At 41.9% G+C, this 23,664-nt stretch overlaps 1 protein-coding gene across 6 annotated transcripts in view; it reads left to right on the forward strand.

The window, feature by feature from the left end:
* LOC100698572 (forkhead box protein J3) overlaps window positions 1-23,335 on the forward strand; it is a 75,688-nt gene extending 52,353 nt beyond the window's left edge. For 4 of the 6 annotated variants that reach the window (XM_005478270.4, XM_005478269.4, XM_005478268.4 and 1 more), the window contains 8 exons: window positions 1,833-2,108; window positions 4,545-4,646; window positions 7,363-7,635; window positions 8,363-8,491; window positions 9,903-13,436; window positions 20,214-20,654; window positions 20,796-20,904; window positions 21,869-23,335. In XM_005478270.4, the coding sequence (XP_005478327.1) occupies window positions 1,833-2,108; window positions 4,545-4,646; window positions 7,363-7,635; window positions 8,363-8,491; window positions 9,903-10,021 (899 nt within the window). In that variant the 3' untranslated portion in view covers window positions 10,022-13,436; window positions 20,214-20,654; window positions 20,796-20,904; window positions 21,869-23,335. The remainder of the gene's footprint in view (window positions 1-1,832; window positions 2,109-4,544; window positions 4,647-7,362; window positions 7,636-8,362; window positions 8,492-9,902; window positions 13,437-20,213; window positions 20,655-20,795; window positions 20,905-21,868) is intronic. The other 2 variants (XM_003444881.5, XM_005478271.4) reach the window with 2 other exon arrangements.
* Window positions 23,336-23,664: the final 329 nt, after the last annotated feature.

A 23,664-nucleotide genomic window follows, 5' to 3' on the forward strand; every position in this document is an offset into this window, starting at 1 on the left:
TAGCGGATGCTTGAAAGGGTCCCTTAAGTGTGAGGCTTAGCAGGAAACGGTGTCAGTAGTCATTGTATTTGAGAATTTGAGTCACGATGAGTCATCCAGACAGAGGAGCTCATCGTATCTACAGCGAGTCCAGGACCACACACCGCATTGCTACGGGCTCAGGCAGTGCCACCATCCTGAATTACAGGTCACGGTGAAGCAAATATGAACCTTTTCTAAAGAGCAAACGAATGAATCAACAGCTGGATCAACTTGTGAAGTCTCATTTTACAATCTGGCTTTCAAAATTATGCTGCCCTTTTCCCTTTCTGCCATCTTAAAATCTTAAAGAGAACCCTGTTATTATTCCCTTTAAATGCACCCGTACGGTAAATTAGGAAAGAGGAACACAGCCGTGGTAAAATCGCAGATAAAAATGGAGCTTTGATTTGCAGTACTGTAAATACAGTGAAGGCAATGAAAGCATTGGATATACGCACAGCAGAGGGGAATCAAGAGACTGAATGAAAAATACTCTGCACTCGGTGGTGCACTCATCGATCCGCTTTTTATCGGTCACAAAAAGTTCTGAAGAGATCTTGGAGTGATAGCAAATAAAGGAAAAGGTAAACACGACTCAAACAAATGTACCAAAGGAAAGTAACCTTCGAACAGTCCGCCTTACTTTATAGTTGGACGTTGGACGTCCTTGGAAGGGCCTTTTACATTTAAGTACTCACAAAACCGGGAAGCGGACAGCCGAGGTCCAGAAACGCTGCAGCATCATTTGAAAATTTAATGAGGCAGCAACCGACATAAAGCTTCTTCAGTGTCGATGATGAAAAGGAATTCATAGGTAGAGGTGAGGGAGAGTGTGTGTGTGTTTGTGTGTGTGAGGGATAAGTCAGAGATTCTTATGACAAACCAGACAGGAGAGACACCGGGTGACGTAGCCAGGCTGGCTCGCCAAAACCTAAACCCCCAATCAGAGATGATGGGTATCACCAATAGTGATTATCCTTGTTAACCCAGGCTTTCTGTTTCACGCTCTGTGTGTGCCCTCATAAAAGGGCTTGTTTGAAGCCTACTTGAGTCAGAGGCATTATCAGATGAATGGCTGATAGAGATCTATAAAGAATATATAAAAATATAATGGCAGAAGCCCGCACTGGTGCTGCAAATAAGGCAAGAGAGCAGCTGGCAGAAAATCGTTAATCTTGTGAATTCATAAGTGAATATATTTATTTTACCACCCAGTGCTGACATTTATGTCTAAAGTTACAGCTGCAAGCTACAGGGGTGCCGGTGCATTCACCTCTCATGCCGTCCCACAGCCTGATGGCAAAGATGTGGAAGTCTGCTGCCAGATCAAAGTGAAATCAAGTTTATTGATACATTATTCTTGCTGATAAATAGCCTCCACATAAACTGATCAGTTTTCTGATCCGAGCTGCAATTCCTGCAGTGTAAAATGGACTTGGATTCAACAAACCCATATAATTCCTTTGGTGGTATTGCGATGTATAAAACATATTCCTGCTACTGAGAATCCATAGCAGTGGTTGTGCATGTGTGATTGAATAGGAGGCTAATAGCTGTGGGTGACATACCAAGGCATGTAGGTGGTTTAAACAATTGACTGACAATAATTTAGAAATGGCAAGCTGAAAGTAATCCACACCCACTTTAAAATGAGTTCAGGAGCGCAAATCTGAACATGTTGTTGAAGGAGAATCTTTGACTTTATTTGATTGAGCTGTTGGAGTGGAAAAAAGGTTAAAAACCCGCTGTCTTCTCCATCATTTTTGCCCCGTTTTTTAAAGTTTCATGTGTCTTTATGTTTTTTTCCCAAGCAGGTTTGATGAGTATGCCCGGTGACTCCAGTCAACAGGCCCGCACCGCCTGCTCCTACCAGCACTCTCCTGGTGCGGGAAGCGGCAGCGGCCACCACCACCAACACAACCATGGCCAGACATCGCACCACCCTCACCACTCTCACGTCTCCCCTCACTCCACCCACAGTCAGCACCAGGCGCACGGTCAGCACCAACAGCACTCTGGTCACTCCCAGCAGCACTCGTCTCTCTCCCACCAGCAGAGTCACGCTGTGCAGGCCTGCCCCACAACAGGTGAGAACCCTGGTTTACAGACAAAGGGCGTTACAGCAGGTGTAGGATCTGAACATTTTGGACTTTGGTGTCGCCTACTGGTGCACAACATCAGGAAAAACATGGGCAGACTTTAGCAACTTTCTAACAGGGATTGAATAATACTTTGCCAATCAGAGTAATAATAATAACATCAATACATCAGCTTGCAGTGAACATATCAGGTCTTTAAATTTGAATGTGAAAGCTTTCTTTTAACGATAACATGAATGTTCACCAACAAAGCAACACGAGAGTCCCTTTGATTGTAGTTAATTACTGTAGGAGAGAGGTTACAAAGGCACAGATACTCATTGAGGTGAAAGGCAATTCATGTACTTTAAAAACCCTTATCCTTAATTACCATAATTTGTTTCAAAATCACAGAATTCAGTCAATTCGGAACAAATTTGCTCAGAAACCACAGACAAAAGATGCTTTATATCCCAGTTTCCATCCACAACCGGGGAAGTTTGTGCAGACACTGCACAGGAGCAGGAACTGCTTATATGATGTGCTTAATATACACAATATAGACCTGACCACTGGTGTTTTACCTTGACAGCCCTCTCATTTAGTATATGGATAACCATAATTCTTTTTAAGATCTATTTCTGGCATTTTAGCCTGTATTGAAAGGGCAGGAAACCAGGGGGAAGCACATGGTCTAGGGTGCATTCAGACTCTGGCTTCTGCAGCGGCCTTTCGGGATGAGGTCCTGCTCAACCAAGTGAGCTATGCTGGCATTGAGTATAAGCAAAATTCTTCTGGTCTGGCGAACAACTGGTTATATTACACCGAAAGCAAACCTTCCTCACTATTACTGTTCACATTATGTTTTAGAAGAAACAGAAAACCAGTAATCTCAGCGTCCTCGCAGCAAGAAAGTTCCCCCTGCTCCCCCTGTGCCCTCTGCTTTCACGTACATCCAGAGACATGCTTGTCAGGTTAGCTGTAGGTAGGTATGTCTCTGTGTGCAGGGTGTACTCTGTGTCTCAACAGCTGGGGATTAGCTCCAGCACCTCTTCAACCCTAAATTAGATAAACAGTTAAGAAAAGGCATGGGTGGTTTGATGCTTTTAGACATGGGGAAACAGGCAGTTAAAGAAATAATAAAGTTGTTTGCTTATCATTTGAAAATGGGTATAAAATGTAAAACATGTGCAACAGTAAAAGAAAAAAAAAATCAAAATATGTTTCTTTTTATCTGGCGTGACTGTGATTAGCAGTGGGGGAGACCAACTTCAGGGTTGAAATGACAAAATTATGAAAATATTGTCCGGTGTTCTTTTCATTCCGATGCCGCTGTAGAAGAGAAGACCTCCTATTACCGAGACTTTCACTCTGAAAGCCCCAATGCTATTTCTCCAGTTTCTCTTCTTTTCTAATTCTCCTGAAAAGACCATACAAAGCTCGAAGTATAGCTTCACATATATAGACGCAGTACAGCACCAAAACACTGATTCAACATTGCGATTTCCAAGGCCACATTGGTGTAACTGCAGTTCACCTAACACATCAGAATGGCACGGCTGTGTACGCGGGCATTGGATTTATATTGTATTCTTTCCTCTATAAGGTCCCAGAGTGTTTGATTTTTATGAGGCTGAGCTGATACAAACAGGCTTCTCCAAATCTTCACGAGGCTTTTCCTACTCATATTCCCAGTCTTTGTGTGCTTTTTTCTCTTCGTGTCTCTGCAAGAGAGCTCTCAGGCCAGTGGAAAAGCCTATTTAGACATTATTTATCTAGGTTAGTATTCCCCACAACCAAGCTGAGGATGAATGAAAGCAACCTCTCTGTCTTTGATCCACGGCCTGAGAATGTATTGTTGTTTGGGTTGTGGTGGTGAAGGCGCTGAAAAGAATCTTCTTTCTTTTGCCTCACAAGCAAAGCTATGACTGGATTTTTTTTCTTTCTTTTTGTGTGTAAACTCATGCCACCTTGTGGCTGTTTGCAGAACAGACAGATCTTTTTAAAGTGAATTAGTTCACCAGTTTGGGATCATCTAACAGTGTTGTGTTGTTCAGTATCACTGCAGATAACCAATACTGTTTTATATCTGTGATTTTTTCCGGGAGAAATTTTTTGAAACACGCAATTTAAAGACACCATATTTGGTTTATTTAGAAAAAAATGCGTATTTTATCTATTAGATTTTTTATTTTACAATGTGATGCTCCAGGGTAAGAATAGTGTGCAGAAGAAGAGCAAACAAACACTGCCACCTTGCAAAGTCAGTTCAGAAAAGCTAAAAAAGACATGCATGTTAAATGACATTAATATGGAACATTATTTCGATTCTTACCCTCGTTGCTTAAAAAAAATCCCTTGTTTTTTCCAGATTGTCTTTTGCAACATTTGGAAAAATGTTTCTTTAAAGAGACGTTTGTCTGTTTGTGTGCGTGTGTGTGTCAGTCATGTCATCAGACTGGTACCCTAACCTGGACTGGCTGAAGGAGAGCTGCCGCATCGCTACCAGCTACAACTGGGCTGACGTAGACCTCTCCCCATTCCAAGGTAACACAAACACACAACTGCCATCAGTGTGGACAAATGAAACGAACACTGATAAAGCTGTCTACCGCGGCCCGCCTAAACACGGGGAAAATTGATAAAATGCGTATCATGTCGATCAGCTGCTTTGATTAAACCATTGTGATTCCTCTCTGTGCTTTCATATGCACTCGCCCTTGAGGCTCAGTATTATAATATCCAGTGTGGTAATAGTACTGCCCTAATAAAAGTCATTATCCTGCATCTGAGAGGTTCCCACTCTTATTCTCTCACACACACACACACACATAGACACACACAAGCTGTCTCGCTCCCTCCCAATTGTATGATGTGAATAATCCAATTAGGTCCCGGCTCAGTAACAGCCTCTTATCACGGTCAGCGCACAAAGCCGGCAACATCCACACACGATTGATGACGACGGCTGGTCCTGTAGCTCACAGGCCGCTGCTGTCTCTCTCTCTTGCACTCTTTCTCTCTCTCTCTACTTCTGCAACGCTTGACCTCTCTCACACCGCCCTAATGCCATCCTCTACTGTCTCTGGCTCATCTCCAAACAGCAGGGACCGAGCCTCTTGTCTCTGTCGGCGCCACATACGAGCCATACAAATGTGTTTTTGGGCAAAATATCCGGCTCCACCTTTGATAAATGGAAGCTTGAGCTTGTCTTATTTTGGAAGCGGTAAATACCAGAGGAGGTGATTTCAGTTCAGCGTCTTCTGCGTTGTTTTAAATGTGAACAGGCATCCTGTCAGAACAAAAGACGGTTTGTAGTTTCAAGGTTTTGAAACTTACGGTGACAGTAAACCATAGTGAGATTCTTGTGCTGGATGTGTCCTCACGGTGATGGATGATAAATAATTTATTTCTTATTCAGCCCGTGATTTGCTGATGCTGGTAAGAAAAAGTTCTGCAGAAGTTGTCTGGGAAAAGTCGTGAAAGAGGGCATGTTTTTTTGCTGGAATGTTTAGCATGTAGAGTGACACATATTAAGGAAACATATCACAAAAAATGATTTGTTAACTACAATTTTAGATGTTGCAAATGATATATTTAGAAGGGGAAAAATACATTTTGCTGAATATAATTAGCGAGTCTAAAGGAAACTCTTATTTTGTGGTCAAGAATTTACATCTAATTTAAAAAAAACTGTTACAATCCTGCAAATACCGAATTTCCTATTTTCAGAATTAAAAATGTCACAATCTACAGTGATGAAACTCGATTGCATTAAATGATAAAGCTACAAGGATGTCTGAGATACTGATGCAAGAATTATTAAAGAATTGACATTTTGTAGGCAGTTAAATCAGCTGAGGAAACTATTAAAAATACATTTGTATTTTCTCCCAGCAGTGACTTAGTGGTGTCTACACCTTTAAATCATAGACCCATTAATATCCTCCCATAAGCATCCAAATGTATTTATTTATCAATGTTTTAGTCCACATAAATATTAAATAATATATTTGGTGAATAAATCAAAGGCTTCTGACACAGTTGTAAAAATGTACTTGTAAAGCTTTTAAGGCTTTATTAAGGGGAACAGTATCAAAGCTGCCATACACTGATCAGCTCTAATATTAGGACCTTCACCACCCACATGCATCAGCGAGCTTTGGCCACCCGTGACGCTGTCGCTGGTTCACCTTGGACCCCTTTGATAGATACTGACCACTGCAGGAACACCCCACAAGAGCTGCAGTGTAGGAGAAGATCTGACGCATGTCAAACTCACTCATATCCTTACATGCGCCCATTTTTCCTTCTAACACATCAACTTTGAGGACAAAATGTTCACTTGCTCCCTGATATCTCCCACCCACTAACAGTGGGTTAGTGATGATGAAGAAAGAATGAGTGTAACCTCCCCTGTCAGTGGTGTATATGAAAGGTGTGATCACCCCTGCAAGATCAACTTCTTGTGCACCTCTGTACCATCTGTACCGACGCTTCTTCTTCTTCTTCTTTTGGATTACTCTGTAGAAGTCCCGTTATAATCCTTGTACCTGTGCCTGTGTGATGATCCGGTGTGTCAGGCTGGAAATCCTTTGACTTTTTTTTTAATTCGTGCGAAATTTGAAAGCGCATGCTGCGATTTTTTTTCCTGCAGGTGCGACTACAATTGAGCCTGTCTGTTCATTCTATAAACATATTCCTAATTTATTAGATAAAAAGCCAAGGGAATTACACTACATCACAAAAAAATACAATTTCCTCGACTTTGATAAGCACTGATGCATGCCTGATGTTTAAAATTATTCATTAGTCAATCACCACCCACTTAGAGGATGTCGGGTATTTCTTGGCAGTGGAAGAGCTGCTAAGAAGAAAGCATCTATTAGAGAACAGCAACGTTTGGTCTGTTTTTTCAGTAAAGTAGTGAAGGAAGTGAAATTTTTGTACCCACAGAAATGAGAGACTCGTTTTTGCCCATTGCTGGGCTTGCATACTTTATATTTAGCATATTGATTTAATTTAATAATAGGTTTTTTCTTATATCGCTTCTTTTTCTGTTTTTTGTTTGTTTGCTCTTTTCCTGTCTGGCAGAACAAGCTGAACAAATGCAAATTAACAGCTCGGTAACTCGTGCATTAATTTACCTGTAAAAAAACAAATCCAAACAATAAAATAAAGTACATGAAATGATGTCACATCTTGAAGCAATAAAAGCTCTGGTGCGTGGCAGTCACAGCGCTTTGCTTCCTCTCTCTGTCAGGTCTGAAGGAGAGCATGCGACAGGCGGAGCTCAGCAACTGGTCTCTTGATGCTGCCCAGATGGCTGACCTGTGTTCCTCCATTAACCAATTCTTCATGGCGACGGGGGTCATCCCCCCTCAGGGCGCCACCCACCCGCAACCTCAGGTCCAACATCCAGCGCCGCCGTCCGCTCCTCAACACCCGGCTCAGCCGCACGGGGCCATGCATCCAAAGCCCAGCCATCACAATCAGCATGGGCAACACAACCCACATAATCAACACATCAGCACAGGTCAGTCTGCCGGGCCAAGGTCCTGTACAGTATATTAGATTGTTGCATCTGGGACCAGAGGCTGAGATTTCTGCTAGTAACCAGCTCAGACCTGGAAGTAATGGGAAACAAGTCAGCTGCTTTATATGTGCACAGGGCTTTACACACATGCACACCTGGCAGCATCGTACTCTGGACTGCTGTTCTTTAATATTAATAGTGAGTATTTAATTATTAACATCGCAGTATCCTGTTAAAAAAAACAAACATTGAAATAAAATGCTATTGTTTATTTTTATCTGATGAATCCACTCATGTGTCAGAAGAAAAGAAAAGCGTGAAAAAAAGTATGTTAACTTAAAACAACATATGGAACCCCAAAAAACTCTCCATTAGCAAAATAATGGTTTCTGCTGTTAGTTGACGGGATGGAGGCAGGAGCTCAGCTGACTTCCAGTCTCTCCGCTCGCTGTGTCATTGTTGGCTCGTTGTCTATTTACAGCGAAATTATGGAGGCTGTCAGTTTAATGGCAACTGAAGTAAAGATATGAAGATGGGGGAATATTTCACCAGAGGGAAATCCACTGAGTGGCAGCAGAATCTATTGGATTTCTCTGGCTTAGCATAAAACGACAATAAAATTGTGTGCGCCCATGATAACAGCTTGTGTTCTGCAAAGACGAGTAGTGTGAAAGCCGGGATACTAATCTGACAGTTAGTCATTGCCCTTTTGTCTATTCTCCCACAGGGAACATGTACATGGACTCGAGACAAAACCTTTCTTCTCTGATGGGCCCACCAGGATATCCTCACATGCCTCCCATGAGCAACACTGCTCCAACCATGACAGGTGACTCTCCCATCGCTCTCTTAACAGGTCAGGAGGAGCCTGGAGAAATACACGGTGTAGATACAGGCTTAGAAAGAGGCGATGTGTGTGTGTGTGTGTGTGTGTGTGTGTGTGTGAGCGAGAGAGAGATAGAGATTTTTGGCACTAGCACACTTTAAACTGGATAACACACTTCTCATTGATTAAATAGGGAAGCTTGAACAAAAGTTAAATGTTGTATTTCTCTTCATAAAGTTAGGAGATAGAATTTAAAAAAATACATATAAATCAGCCAATCACAGATCAGCAACTCAACACAACCTGCTGAAGTTTAAACTGAGCATCAGAAATGGAGGAGAAAGGAGATTTAGGTGACTTTGGATGTGGCGTGGTTGTTGATGAGGATCTCCTGATCTTCTGGGATGTTCCCATGAAACCATCAGAGTTTACAGCGGATGGTCTGAAAAAGAAAAAAGCTGATAGGAAGGCAACAGTAACTTAAATAACCACTCGTTACAACCAAGTTTTGCATCTCTGAGGGCACAGCAAGAGATGACCGCAGCAGTTCCCACTCCTGTACGTCCTACAATGAGTTTTTTTCTGGAACAATTGGATGGTCAAAATCGATCCATCCTGCCTTGTATCAGTGGTAGAGGCTGGTGGTGATGGAGTGCATTAGTGTTCGGGATATTTTATTGGCATACTTTGTGAATCTTAGCAACAAGTGAGCATCCTTTTTTTTTTACCATAGTCTTCCTAACTGATTTCTTGAATCTGACCATGAGCTCACTGTACTCAAACGGGTGTGCAGCTGCAGGATTTGAAGCAACTGTGTGATGCTATCGTGTCACTATGGACCAGAATCTCTGAGGAATGTTTCCAGCACCTTGTTGAGTCCATGCCATAAAGAACTAAGCCAGCTCTGAAGGCAGAAGGTGGTCTAACCGAGTACTAATAGATATAACAATAAAGTGAACCAGTAGAAAAACTGGTATAAATTTTCTTTAATTCCCCAGAAAATGATCTATTTGTAGATCAGAATATTGTTGTGAAGGCAGTTAATGCAGCACAATATGCTGCCACACACTGAAGTATCTCGTCATAAAGTTGCATTAACACCTCTCTGATACATTCATTTTATAATTTTCTTAAGATACACTGAGCGTTTTTATAGTTTCCAATATGCATTTTAGTTTCAAAGTAACCATTAAAATTCATTACAGTGACTCACTAACATGAGTCACCATGTCATGATCACCTGTTATTTAGGGCACTTTATGTGGATGACAACTTAAGACGTGGTATATTGTGCTGACAGTATCACTGTTTTTGACTTTTTCTGGTTTTTCCAATATTTTAGCTCTGTTTTAGACACTTTTAGTTTCAGCTGTTCTTTGTCCTACTCACATATTTAAAAAGAAATAATTCAGATGTAATTATCATCTTCTTATACATCCAGGTCATCACAGCCAGCTGAGCCAGCAACAACACACGCTGCCTCCGGGACACTTTCAGGTGAGGCGCATGCTCGCTGCCGACGACATCCAGGATGACTTTGACTGGGACTCCATCGTCTAGACTGAGCCGTCAGTCAAAGGGAGCGACGAAGGAAAAGACTTGAAATTAATAAGGAGATGCAGGCAAAGTGTGATGATAGTGACATAAGGTACGAAACTGGCTGACCTGCTCCTTTCGCCTGTGTGACAAAACAGAAGACAATCCAACAGAAAACAAGATGGGAAGTGATTTTTCTAAACACGCTGGCCTTTTTTTTTCTGATAAAAGTGGTCTATTAAATCTAAAGACAATCATGGAAAAATGGAGATGGGACAGACTGAGGCTGTGTCGAACGAAGCCAAGACGTAAACACGTTTCGTCCAAAGCGACAGAGCTCCGAATCTCTCTGAATTGTCTCTCGTTGTGTCCCCGTTGTGCCAACAGGGTTGCAAGTCGCCAAAGTGTTGTCAGTTCTTCTTTGAATTGCTTTCTTTCTCTTAAATGTGCATCCCGCTGCAGCTCGTGTCCCGTGATCTACAACGTTTCCCAGCCTGTGACTGGAATGAACAAAAAAGATGTCCTCTCCCCAAACTGTCTTAAGAAAACCATCAAATTTGTTTTATTTTTTGCACACACTGAGCAAATCCAGACATTTCATTCTTTCTTCATTGTAGCATTGCTTTGCTCGTTGTTACTTTACATATGTGGTGAGAAGGATAATAGTTTGGGGACAAAATTAAAGACGTTTCAACCTAAATCATGAGTCGGGGCACCACCTGCTGGTTAAAACAGGTATTTTTTGCTTCTATCCATCCATCACAAATTGTTCCTCCTCTATCTTTTTTCTGTCATACAGCTGTAAACTTCTTCTGCCTATTTTATCGCAAAATTGTCATCAGTATGTGCTTTGAACAGCAGGTTAGTGTGTCATGTTCTCAGGGTGTTATGTCCACATATGTCTTCGCACCTCTGCCCTTTACATCTCCTAAATGTGAGGTTAACTGTGTGTCGTGTAGTGCTGTCAGTGTTCAAATCCTGTTGGCTAAATGTTAGCGTCGCCCAGGACTCTGGTCAAATGGATAAAAGTCTTCATTTGTCAGCTGTAATAAGCTGAGTAACAGAATGAGCCTTTTAGTAGAGCCAATAAACGTCACTAATCAAAAAGAAAATCAGACCGTGGCGTGACTCAGCATTAACTTATATAGTTTTCAGAGATAAAACTGAAGCGTTGGCAAAAGCGCACATCATTTATGACCCTGCGGATCAGCTCGGTCTTGATTTCTAACATGCCTCATTTGGGAAAAGGCGAGCAGTTTTTTGCACAGCAACAAGTTTGATAGCATCTAGTCTAAAATAAATGATAACCGGGAACATTTTAATGCTCTTTGCCTAAGTAAAGACCAAGCAAGATGCTCAACATCATTTGTTTTGTTTTGCTTTTGTTGTTAATGTTAATTTTGTGTATGTACAGGTGTGTGTATAGTCCTCTCCAGTTTCCTTTAGCTTTATATGGCTCAAAAAAAGAAAAGAAAAGAAAGAAAACACACATGGGATACAAGTGAATTTCTTTGTATTCACACTTTTAGGTCTCTTATTTTCCACGGTGAAATATTAGACCTTAAAGTGCTTTTTTCCCCTTTTTTCCCCTCCTTTGGAAGATCTCAGTAATTGTTCAGGTGGTCTAAACAAGGTAATGTTAAAAAAAATACACAAAAAACAAGATAAATACTCTTTATTATTGCCATTAAATGCTGTATTACCGTGACCAGCATATATATATATATATAAATATATATATATAAATATATCTTGTATGTCTGCGTGTAATTGTCCTTGTAAATAACAGTATGTCACTTCTCTGTTTGCCCTGGAAAAATGCAGACTGAAAAAAAAAGGAAATGGCAAATGGAGACGGGTATTTTGTTATTTCTCTTCCAGGAGAAACATTATGTACATAGCTTGAGTATAATGTAAATAGGTGATTTAAAGAAGGAAAAAAAAACGTTGGCATTTTTGTGTGTCATAAGTAACCTGTGTATGTACGGCGGTTCAGCGGTTCAAATCTGTTTCAGTGTTTATTAAAATGTCATTGACCATTTTTACTGCGCTAACCTTGCATCTGCTGCCGTTATTTTATCAGCTGTTTGCATGTTTGAAATCTTGAAATAATGCTGTGTGCATGTTGCTGTGCTGTGCGGGAAGATGTGACAGTTGAGATTGGCTTCTGAGTTTTTAGTTTGAGCCTATTTGTGCTGTTTTGGCCCTCGCGGCTTGTTGTCCAACAGGTGTCAGCCTAACGCCGGGCGACCGTTTGTTTGCCCTCCTCTGCATGTAAACTAGGCAGACCACCCATGCTTGCCTGCGACACACCGTCACACAGTGTTCTAACTGTATTTATGGCCTCTTTTCACTGGAAAGCAGTCCAGAAAACGCTCTCTCCTCCCGCCTTCTATCAGCCACCCATGTACACTGCCACTTTCTTTATAAATAGAGCAAAACTGATGTTTTAGAAGACCAGCACAAATGAATTCCAGGTGTTTGCTCATATTTATTTAAATCCTGTTAAATATTTGACAGGTCGTATCTAGTCAATCCAAAGATTTGGCTCCTAACTCCTGTGATTAAGGATTATTTGAAACAACCCAAACCTCTGTTTACATCTCTTCCATTCATTCGGAGCACATGTGGAAAGTTTGTTGCTTTAGCTTTCTAATTGTAAAAGACAGCCGGTTGCAGTTTAGTGTGCCTGTCTTGTCTAGATAAATAAGTCAAGTGTGTATTTATCTGTATCACCGAGTGCGTGTGATGGCGTGTGTGAGTGTGTGCATGCTGCTGATATTGCAGGGTCTGGCTGTGGACCAAGAGGAGGTTTACACGGGGCTGGGCCACGAGGGCTCAAACCACCTTACTACCCCTATCCAGACACCCTCCTCCCAATCCAACCTGCCCCTTGCTCCTCAGCCCGCCCAGCCCACCGCCACCACAACCAGTACCAGCACCCCTCCTCCACTCTCAGCCACTCACATGCACCCTCTTTTCTCTCTCCTTCCTGCCGTGTGCCATTCCTCCCTCTCTCTCTCTCTCTCTCTCTCTGCACTCACCCAAAGTGGCCAGATCTCTCCTCTCTTTTCTCTTGTCCTGTCTGCATCCCTCCACCACTCTTTCTTTCTCTTCCTCCACAGCGACCAGCCCGAGTCTGTTCACATTCACCTCCACAAGTTGAAAGGATCTCAACCCACCGCTTTCCCAAACTTCCTCCGGCCAAAGACTTTATTTTCATTCTTGACCTTTTTTGGGTCCCTCAACATTTTACTACCGTAGACGCCGGTTGGTGTGTGTCTGGTGTGTGTTACGTCTCCGGTGTTGTGCCCCTGGGGACGTCTCTGTGGGTTTTGAGCGGCGAGAAGAGCGGAGAAGAGTTTTTTTGACACCATGAAAGTTCAGCTGCTGCTCCTGTCGGCCCTTGTTGGCCTTTTGTGCGCCTTCACAAGTGCAAGTAAGTGAACTCTCAGCTATCACCATCCTACTGTTAGCACACTGTGTCCTCTCTCTCTCCCTCTGCCTCCATGTGCCCTCACCACACTACTCTTTGTCTGCTTTAATCCCTGCCGATTGAACAATAACACTTTGCAGGCTGGATTCAAATGGGGGGAAATGGTCCAGGTTTCATTTGTGTTCATTAATAAGTTAATGCGATTGTTTGTGTACACACAAATACACAAGTGTTAAACACATACTCACATCTTAAACCTTTTTTTGTGTAATATCTAAGAATATTTTTTCTAGCATCTGCGGTTAATCCACCAAACTTGGCCAAAAATCAGTGATTGGAAAAGCGAAGGTGTTAATTTAACAAAGAGAAATCAGCTCATATGAATGCTCCGTGTTCATTTTAACAAATTACCTCATCCTGCTTTGCTGTACTTTTCCCTCGCTGTCACTCTGTTGTCTCCTTCGGAGGTCTGGACAGGAGGAAAAGTGTGGGGTTTTTTTTTTTTTTTGCAAGCATGGGGGGAAAAATATATATGATGTAATAGCAAGAAGCTCTGGTGCCTCGTGTCTGTAGTTTTCTTGGCACAGCCAAGAGAAGAAAGCAATATCCTTTGGAAGCGTCCCAAAAACTGTGGTCATGTGCAGGGGGGGGGGGGCTGTAAACTGTAACATACACCGTACATATTTATCCCAAAGCCTATCCTCTGCTTCCTCTCGTTTTACTCCTGATTCTCCTATTTCTCTCTCGCTGCACTTGATTTTGTTTTCTCCTTTTTCCCTCTGTTTTTTTTCTCCCCCCTTCATCTGTGCTTTGTCTCGAGTCGTTCTCACAGCATGTATCATTTAACTTTCTGTCTTCTTTTGCCTTGACCAGCCACTCTCTGCCCAGTGGTTGTGGCTGAAGCCTGAGGAAAGTGCAGGGCAGGGCAGGGCTGTTTTGTGTCTATGTGAGTGTATTAATAGTGGGAGGCTCTATATTTAAGAGGGTCATATGGATGAGAGAGGAGCAAGAGACGTGATGAACTTTGAGAGCTGCCCCACCCTCTTTTACCCGTGTGTTGTTAGCATGTGCAGGACACCAGCCCTTGGCATTTACCCATCTTTGGTGGGGTAGCAAACTTTACCACTTAAAATATCCCCTTCCTTCTCCACCCCCAACCACCACCGTCTCTTAACAGCCCTTCAGCTTTCTCAGGCTCTCTCTCTTCCAGGTTCATGAGTGTAACCCTCAGATTTGGGGGAACACAGGATGCAAAAAAGCGGTGGGTCTATTGTTACAAGCTTTTCCTGGTCTGTGTGTCTGTCTCGTTTTATGGCGGGGTGTGCTTTTTCTTTTTTTTAACTGAGGAAAGTCTTCCCTGTTCTTGTTAAGAAAACAAAGGAAATCAGTCATTCCCCACTCATACCTCACAAATGGAGCCTTTCTTACTCCCATCTCCATCCTGTACAATCATCCACCACCGCCCTCTCGCTGCTACTCCCCCCGCCCTTCCCCTCGTCTCCTTCTTATAATGAGTTTTGTCTGCAGTTGCTTGGCCAGTAACATCCCATTCACATCTGGCCGCCGAAGGAAGAGGTTAATGCCCTTTGTCCGAGCCCGCTTGAAGAAATGACCCAAATGTTGCTCTTCTGTTCCAAGTATGAGACACACGCGCGTAAAGAAAGACCACGAGGTCCGAGGATTCTCACACCAACTGAATCTAATTAGTAGAAGAAGAAAAAATGTTAAAAAAAAATATCCCGCCACACTTCCAAAAATTTCCGTAAGGAGAAAGATTCATCTGTTTAAGGAAAGGGGAGGTGGAGACTGTTTTATCCCAGACCAAGCCCTTATCCTGACGAAAGGGAGACAGTAGCAGCTCCAAAAAGATTAGAAAAAACACCAAGATTTATGAGCATATCCTCAACAAGTAAAAAGACACAAATGCCAGCCTTGCACTTCCTCTGTGAGACATGGAGAACATGAGAAAGGGAATAAAAGCCAGGATGTTCAGCATGATAATGCACCGTAACTTGTTTATTTGTGTTCCCTTCCATAGCGTTTAACATCACGCCTGTTCCAGTTCATTATGCTGTAGCAATGTAGTGAGAAACTGTAATGCCTGAGATTAAAGGCCAACTTGATGTAGTGCCAATTTCTGCCCCTGGTGATAGAGTCCAGATGGGACCTGCTGCATGTCTTTTTTATCTAAGTTCGAGTGGGAGGAGAAAAACACGAGTGGCTATACAATGAATGTGGACACGCAGTCAACGCACATTGTGTTGCATCTGCGATAAGGCCGGCTGAGAATATTCCACTCTTGCTTCAAAAGGTCCCCAGCGTGCACTGCACGGCACGACCCGGTGTTTTTAGAGATGACTCCCACTAGTTTAGCAGGGGAGTGTACGTCATGTGACATCTCATGTTGGTGTGGTGAGATGGGGAGGGCGTCTGTATCGCTCACATTTTACTCCCTAAACACCACGAAAAAACATTCCTGAGATCCATAGATGAACACGCTCCCTCACATCTCGTGCACAGATCTTTTCTGTCCCGCACAGGACTGTGAATTAGCAACTTACGTGCACGCGCGCACACACACACACACATGCAGCGGGCTTCAGTGACAGCTAATTGTGATAATAATGAATGGAAGCCTGTACTCCCACCTTTGCTGTCTCTGGCTGTATATTATTGTGTCCCTCCATCACTCTTTCACTCTCTCCAGAGTGTTTTTTCACTTTAATTTATATCAGTAAGGAGTGAACTTCCCCCCTCCATTTCGTTCTCACCTCATTTTGCCCAATTCCTTTACAGCTTTTCACTCAGCCCTTTTCTTCACCTCGCCCTCCCTGTCCTGTTATTTTTTCTGCGTCACTTACAGTTTTTTAGGGAAATTGTGGAAACAAAATACCATGGTGGACCAAAACAATATATTAATGTATTAATGTAAGCTTAATGTAAGTAATAATTGTATTTTTTTTTACTCTAAGGTAACCCTTTAATGCACAGGTTCACATACATGCACACAAACACAGGCGCAATGTTAACCCTTACTGCGTGAATGAAGGTTTTCGGGGCATTGGATGTTTCAGGCATGCTTGACATGAAAACTGATGCAAGGATGAAGAAGGTTTGAAAGGAAAAGGAAACTGCTTCCAGTTAGTGCAAAAAAAAAATAGTTATGTAAATGAAAACTAACTGGAATGGGGGGTTTTTAACCTTAAAAAAGTATTAAAGTATATATAGACTGAGGAAATATCCTGGTTGGTAAAATTTGTTATTACAGCTTGCCTGATGAGGGGCTGATGGAGGTGTTTTTCGAGGGTTTGGATGTTTACAAGACTGTGAGTCAACTGCTTTCAAAAAGTTCTGTTTTAAAGTAATACCTATAATGATTTGCAGAAACTCTGCCACTGGCATATGCCCTCCACACAATAAAAACAGACTAAAACTGACCCTGAAAGTAATAAAAACGAAACTAAAATCGAACACGTTCAGAATGATAAACACTGAACTGAAATGAGCAGAGCAGCTCTGGAAACTAACTGAAATTTAACTAAATTAAAAAGAAAAAGTCAAAATTTAATCAAAAACTGAAACTCGTGAGAAAAAGCAAAGCTTCCAACTTTGCAGTCATCGTTTAACTGAGTGAGAGTCACACTAAAACTAGTTGTAGAAACTGTCAGGCTTCCTGTTCTAGGTCTGACCATTTGCCCACTGAGGATGAAAACAAGCTCACCTATGTGTTGCACACACGCAATACATACACGGGGCACATCTTGCTGTAAGCGGACACTCCATGTTCACAGTGAAATCAAGCACTCTAGACGGGACACGGGGTGCTCCCTGGCGTCTCACTTTTGAAACATGCCATTCCCTCAGAGCTCCCCCTCCACCCTTGCTGCTTTCCCTCCCGCCCCTCCCTTTCTCTCCCTCCTTCTCTTTCTCTCCAAGGATTCAGCCTTCTCAGCGGTTTCATCAGCAACAAACCTATCCTCAGGGAGTCTGGTTTATGAAGATGGCGATAGGGAAGAAGTAGATTAAAAGGAGAGGAGGGGAGAGTGTATGTAAGCCGTTAAAAGTCACTGTGTTACTCACTAATGCAGCTGCATTAACCCAGAAGGGCTAGCACGGTGGGGAGGAAATACTATTCAAAGCTAATTGTGGGAACTGTACACATAATGAAACAATTGGTAGTGGAGAATGAGGGAGTGATTACATGTAGCATAGAGCCACGCTCAGTGGAGCACAGACCATTTTATCATCGCTTACAGACGTTCCAAACAAACAGTCTGAGTCGCCATTAGTAAACCCCCTTCTCAATAGTCTTCCTCAGTGGGAACAAATGTTTTGTTATATTTACCCCCGCCTGTTGCTAATGAACACACCAGGCAGCACAGTGTTGCACCGGTTGGTAGACTAACCCCAGCCATTCAAGAGTTATTTTTACCCTGGGTAAAGCATTCTCTATTATTTCAGGTATTTAGACGAACCGGACAAAAACAGAGATGGAGAGAGCATGATGTCAGGAGCTAAGTTTGGAAGACTCGCACAGAAGCTCATTTTTGCTCTCTGCAGTGAGGAGGCTTTGTGCGATGAATAGCTTTAAATCGGTTTTACTTTTCCAAAGAAAAAGGCGCAACTTCAGGCCAGCAGCTTGTCAGTGGAAAGTTAGGCGCAGACTGTAATTTTGGTGCCACGCTGAAATCTACCTCCTTAATTTTGAAGCAGTGCTGTCCAGGCTAGAGTTTCAGTTGTGGCTGGGAGGATGTTGAACGTGGGGAGATGGAGCTCGGGTTATTGGTGGGAAATGATCATGTTGAGCCCAGGCCGGCTCGTGGTCCAGACCCTCATGAAAGAGGCAAAATAAACGCTAAATACATGTTTTTTACAGTTGGGACAAAATAAGAGCCTACCATGACACACAGATGGTCTTCTGAGCTCTGACAAAGTGCGTTTTAGATATTAAACATCAGTCAAGAAAACATATGAAACTACAGAAATACAACGATAGAAAAACAAATGATCTCAGATATTTTAAACTGCATATCATGTTTGTTTTTTTTACCTTTTCAAAGAAACTTTCGTGCTTTCTCCCTGTGACCCCACCCTCCTGTGACTGCACGGATTAAGTGTCTGATGGTTAACAAGCCTGCCTGCGCTCTGCTTACACATGCGGCAGTGGCTCCCTCCACAGGAAATAAGTCAGAGCATGTGGCATGCAAGTTCGCAAACACGAGGCCCTGAAGACACGATAGAGGGATGGGGAGGGGGAACAGAGGGAGGATGCATATTATATGAAGTCAATGGGTGGGGTGCGCATGCTGATACAGTGCTGATGATGGGAGAACCTGCATGAGACAGACGAGGAGCGTGAGAAAGGGGAAAGGTCAAGTAATGACATCATGTTGTGAGTGAAAAGTCTGAACATTAACCCTGTTTATTTTTCACATTTTCACCCATCCCCGCAGACTGAGGCAGATCTATTGTCCATTTATTTACTGATATTGGTATAAACTTCGCATTCTGAGTCGCAACGATAAAGTTTGTCATTGTCTTAGACCGGGGTTTTTTGGGTTTTTTTCCAGCGAGTAACAATGACTTAGATAAAGTGAAAGGCCACAGAGAGGACGATTGAACTGAAACATTGCTGAATTATGCAATAAACAAGAATTTGGTTGTTTAGTGCTCTGAAGTTGCAAAGAAAACATTGCTTAAATAAACAACATTTAATGTCCACTTTTAAATGAGCTATCTTCTTGCTGAGTGTTGGATATGTACTAATGCGCAGGTTGATGATGAAGGTATTATGACATAAATACCAATATATCGGTATCTACATTTATAATTGGCCAGTAAATGAGAAACACCCTTCAACCATGAGTGTTGATGCTGCACGGTTTGTCCATTCTTCAACTACCCTTTTGCGCACCATGTTTGGTACGCACAACCAGCTGATCCACGCAGTCTGTCAGAGCGTAAACGAGTAATTTACTCAACTTGCTAAAACTGTAAAACAAGATTATTTTTCAACTGAATCGTGATATTATCTTAGTAAGCACTCTTAAATAACTGCAGATAATAAATGTTAGGGAAACCTGCTTATGTTTTGTGTGTCTTCTCAAAGAAAGAAATATTGGCTGGAGTTTTTAAATGATCAAATATCAATATCAGTCTCAAAAATGTGTCAGGGTTCTTTTAAGTACACGATCACGGTTTTAAAATCACCCATCCTGAATATTTAATGCTAGGGTCCATCAGGCTAATACTTAATGTTAACAAAAGCCAGATGTTTATCTGTCAGTATTCAAAACGACATCTGTAACATGTCGTTTTTCATCACTGAAAAGTTTGCGATCAGGTGGAATTGCATTAGCAGTACAACCCCAGTGCCTGGGTGCATTTTACCCAGCTGCACCAAATACATCCTTTCTTGTTTTTCAAACTTGAACTTACTTTTAACTTAACTTTGGAAAAGATGTTTAACACATACAAAAAAGGTAATGGTTTGCTAAAAATGGTGACACTGATTCATCCAAATAAAAAAAACAAAAACAAAACAAATTATAATTTGATGAGTTTACTGGGAGATTTTCACAGTTAAATTAAAGAAGTCAGCAGAGATCGATATCACAGGGAGAAAGCCAAAAATGACCCATTGAGAAAGCAGTCTGTGATAGTGAAAAAACTAATTTTGATAGATGGAAACCTGTGACCTGGGAGGCTTGGGTTAAACAGTTTTCTGCCTTGAATGTTTGGCCTGCTTGTGATCTTATATTTCTTATTTCCTCCCCCCAGATCCAATTACAGGCCCTACAGCACTTTACTTTACATCTGTGGCCATTACAGAAGGAGAAGACACACCTGGTGTTACTCTAGAGGCTAATCCTACCTCTGTTGTCACCGGTCATCCTCCATCTGAACCAACAGCGGTCCATTTCGAAATTGCAACACACATTTTCAATGACCATACGACTGTGCCTGTGCTTACAACCGAAGCTGAAGCCCAAGTCACTGAAACAGAAGCTCCCAATACACCTACCCCATACGCTGAATATACTTCTGAGGAGACCACATCATCCACTGAGCAAGTATTCAGTGATCCCCAAACAGACGACCTCGCTGAGACAATGAGCCCTACTGGGACAGTGATCCCTGCTGCCACAGAGGGCACTGCTGAGAGAGTGGGCCCTGTTGGGACAGAAACCACTGACCTGATCATTGAGGAGGACACAGAAGGTGAGGAAAGTGTGGGAGAAAGGAGATGTCAGTTTGAATAGATATAATGGTGACAATTAATAAGTCTAACATACATTTAATAACCATTGCTGTTTAAATATATTAACTATGGATCTAAATGCACTAACTCTCATCTAACAGAAGCCCTGAGCTCTGGACAGATTGTGGGCATTGTAGTCGGCGCCCTGCTGGCAGTGGCCGTCATCACAGCAGTGGTGATTGTTGTCTTGAAGAGGATGGGCGAATACTCGTAAGTAACTCACCACCGCATGTACATAAACACAAAGATTAAATCCATGGCAGTGTTACATAGACGTTGGGCACTGAGTCATCACTGAACCATCCAAGAATGAAGTCACATAGGAAAGAAAAGGTAACTACGAATTCTCCCAAACCAGCATTTCAATCAAAATTGTTCCTGAGCACATCTGAACACAGACGCTCCTTCCTGAAAGTAGATCAAGTCCATATGAAGTGACAGTTTTCTGTCCCCTGTGAACATATGATGATAATTACTGCTAATAATGATGGTGAATTTTTGTGTCACAGGTCTGCAAGGAACAAAAAGCCTGGCAGAAAGCAGAGTGTTATGGTCTTTGTAAAGTTCTCTATTTTACCCCTTCAGCTGATCATTTTAACCCCTCACACACCTGTTTACAGCCGTCTTTTTCCCAAGAGCTACTGACAAGGCTCCATAGTTGTTCCTCTGTCTGCTGACATAGAGTCCCATGCTTCTAGGTGGAAAATCCAGCATTCATGGTGACAAGTGGCCTTAAAATGAGCTTGTTTGCTGACTTAGTATCGGTCTACATGGCCCAGCTAGACTGGTTTTGTGTTAACAACTTGATTTGATCCCTAGAAACACAGGGGCTTTGTACATTAGAAACGAGGTTGCTAACCAGAGCAATCACCATCTGTTTGTTTTTTTAATAAGTTAACCAATAATCAGATTTTCTTTAGTTATTGTTCTGTTTGAAATTTAAAAAAAACAAAACTTTTTCTCAGAAATTGAAAATGGTGTATTTTTTTAACTCCCTTCAACTTTTGAAGCTGCGTAATCTATGAATTAGACATAAAACCCAGCTTTGTTCACCATCTAATTTTACTTAACAAGTCCCCCGATGAATAAACTTTAAAATAATGTAAACCCTAACTGCCAATCATATAAAAAAATCTTTTCCATCTCTGACTGGATCTCTCTTTGTATCCCACAGACCTTGAGGAAAAAGCCAACAAAGCAGCGGGACCGTGCGAAGTTCTGGAAATTCTGAACTACTGAACTGTGACGTCATTTCTGATTATTAAAAACAAGCACGCGATGCCAGAACTAAGCAAACCTAACCAGCACTCTGGACTGTGTTACCAAAAGCGAGGGGCAAGGGGTGGGGGGGTTATTTTTTAATGTATATATTGCATGTATGTGAGACAAGAGGGGTACACGAGCCAAAATCCTCACCTGCCCCTGCAAACTTCCTGATCCCGAGGAGCTGTTAAAGAGAACAAAACAAGGTGACAACAGGATGTCAGGAAGAATTTCAGGCTTTTCGAATGCATTTTGTAGAAAAAAGACAAGACAGGGGTAAGTCCTCCACATAAGCGATATAGTGACTGACTTAGATTAATATCAAGAAAGAAAAATGACATAAAAATTAGAAATACTTACAAATCAAAGACATAAGGAGGCTGGGATTAGGAAAGAAAACAAGAAATACTGTTGCCAATTTTGCTGGATGTATATACAGTGCTAGACAAAGACTATACAGCATTCAGTTACTCATTTTCTCATATGTTGCACTTGCATAGGCTAGGCATTTGATATAATGGAATATGCAGTACACTATGTACAGGCAGCCTTAGGCTATTGTTGTGGCTAAAGCACCCGTGAGCACCAGTATAGAGTATGCTGTCATGCAGCCCCTAATATGCTGGCCAACTGGATGAAGCTTCTGGCCCTGGTGAGCTCTGAGGGTCATCAGACACGAAAAGACACCCCTCGTTTGCAAGAGTAACGTGACATTCTGCCCAGTTTAACACTTACATATAAAAACCTAATACATATCTGTGAAATTTAGCAGAGGGTTTGTGCCACTGTCTCTGGTATTCTCTAGCTAGCTAAGAGGATTTTTTTTTTTTGGAAGTGCATTAAAAATGTGAATTGAATGTACTTTTAAACTGATACCCATTCCAAAACAAACAACTTGGCTTGTTGGCTTATAAAGGCTCGCACTTTTGGTTATCAGACATAGCAGTGACATTGTCTTGACAGTGCATCTGTTAATACCAGAACAGCCATCCAGTCCTTTCAGTTGACCTGACCCTAGATCGCATGCATAGGATGACAATTTATAATTGCACTTTGTTTTAGTGCAAAGTGTTTGGCAGTTATGCCTTTTTTTGCAAGAGTGTGTCACACGGATGTACAAATAATGACGTCTCGGCTTACCCCTGCTTGCTTTAAAAACGTATTTAATATGTGCACTGAATGAGTGGTGTAATATTTAATGAACAAGCTTCAGACACTGCAAATGTTTGCAACGATACGTGTCCCCCGTCCCACCCACCCCTTCTGCTTTGCTGCATATTATCACTTCTTTAATTTGTGCCGTCTGATTCGTTCGAAACGTTTATTTAATTGCAGTGCTTTTGGTCATACTGTTTCAATAAAAAAATTTAAAACACAATATTTTTTGTACTAAATTATTCTCTAAAAGCTGCCCTTTGTCTTTGGAAAATATCTCTGCACAGTCTTTTTTCTGTTTATTGTCCCGTTTGGATCCTATCAGTTACAGACGATCATATAGATGGCTTGGAAACGCCTCCGAGTGAATTTACTCTTTATCAGAACTTTATCCACTCTTAACTTGGAAAAATACTTGTGACAGTTAAAATCACATGACACTTATTTTCTGTTTCCACGTTCAAAATGCCAACGTTATTAACAACCCTCCCCGGGGGCAGTGTCCAACTGCCCACTGTGATTGGCCTGTTTAAGTAATGCTTCAGATTTTAA

Source organism: Oreochromis niloticus, linkage group LG20, assembly GCF_001858045.2.
Source record: "Oreochromis niloticus isolate F11D_XX linkage group LG20, O_niloticus_UMD_NMBU, whole genome shotgun sequence".
NCBI classification, from domain to species: Eukaryota; Metazoa; Chordata; class Actinopteri; order Cichliformes; family Cichlidae; genus Oreochromis; species Oreochromis niloticus.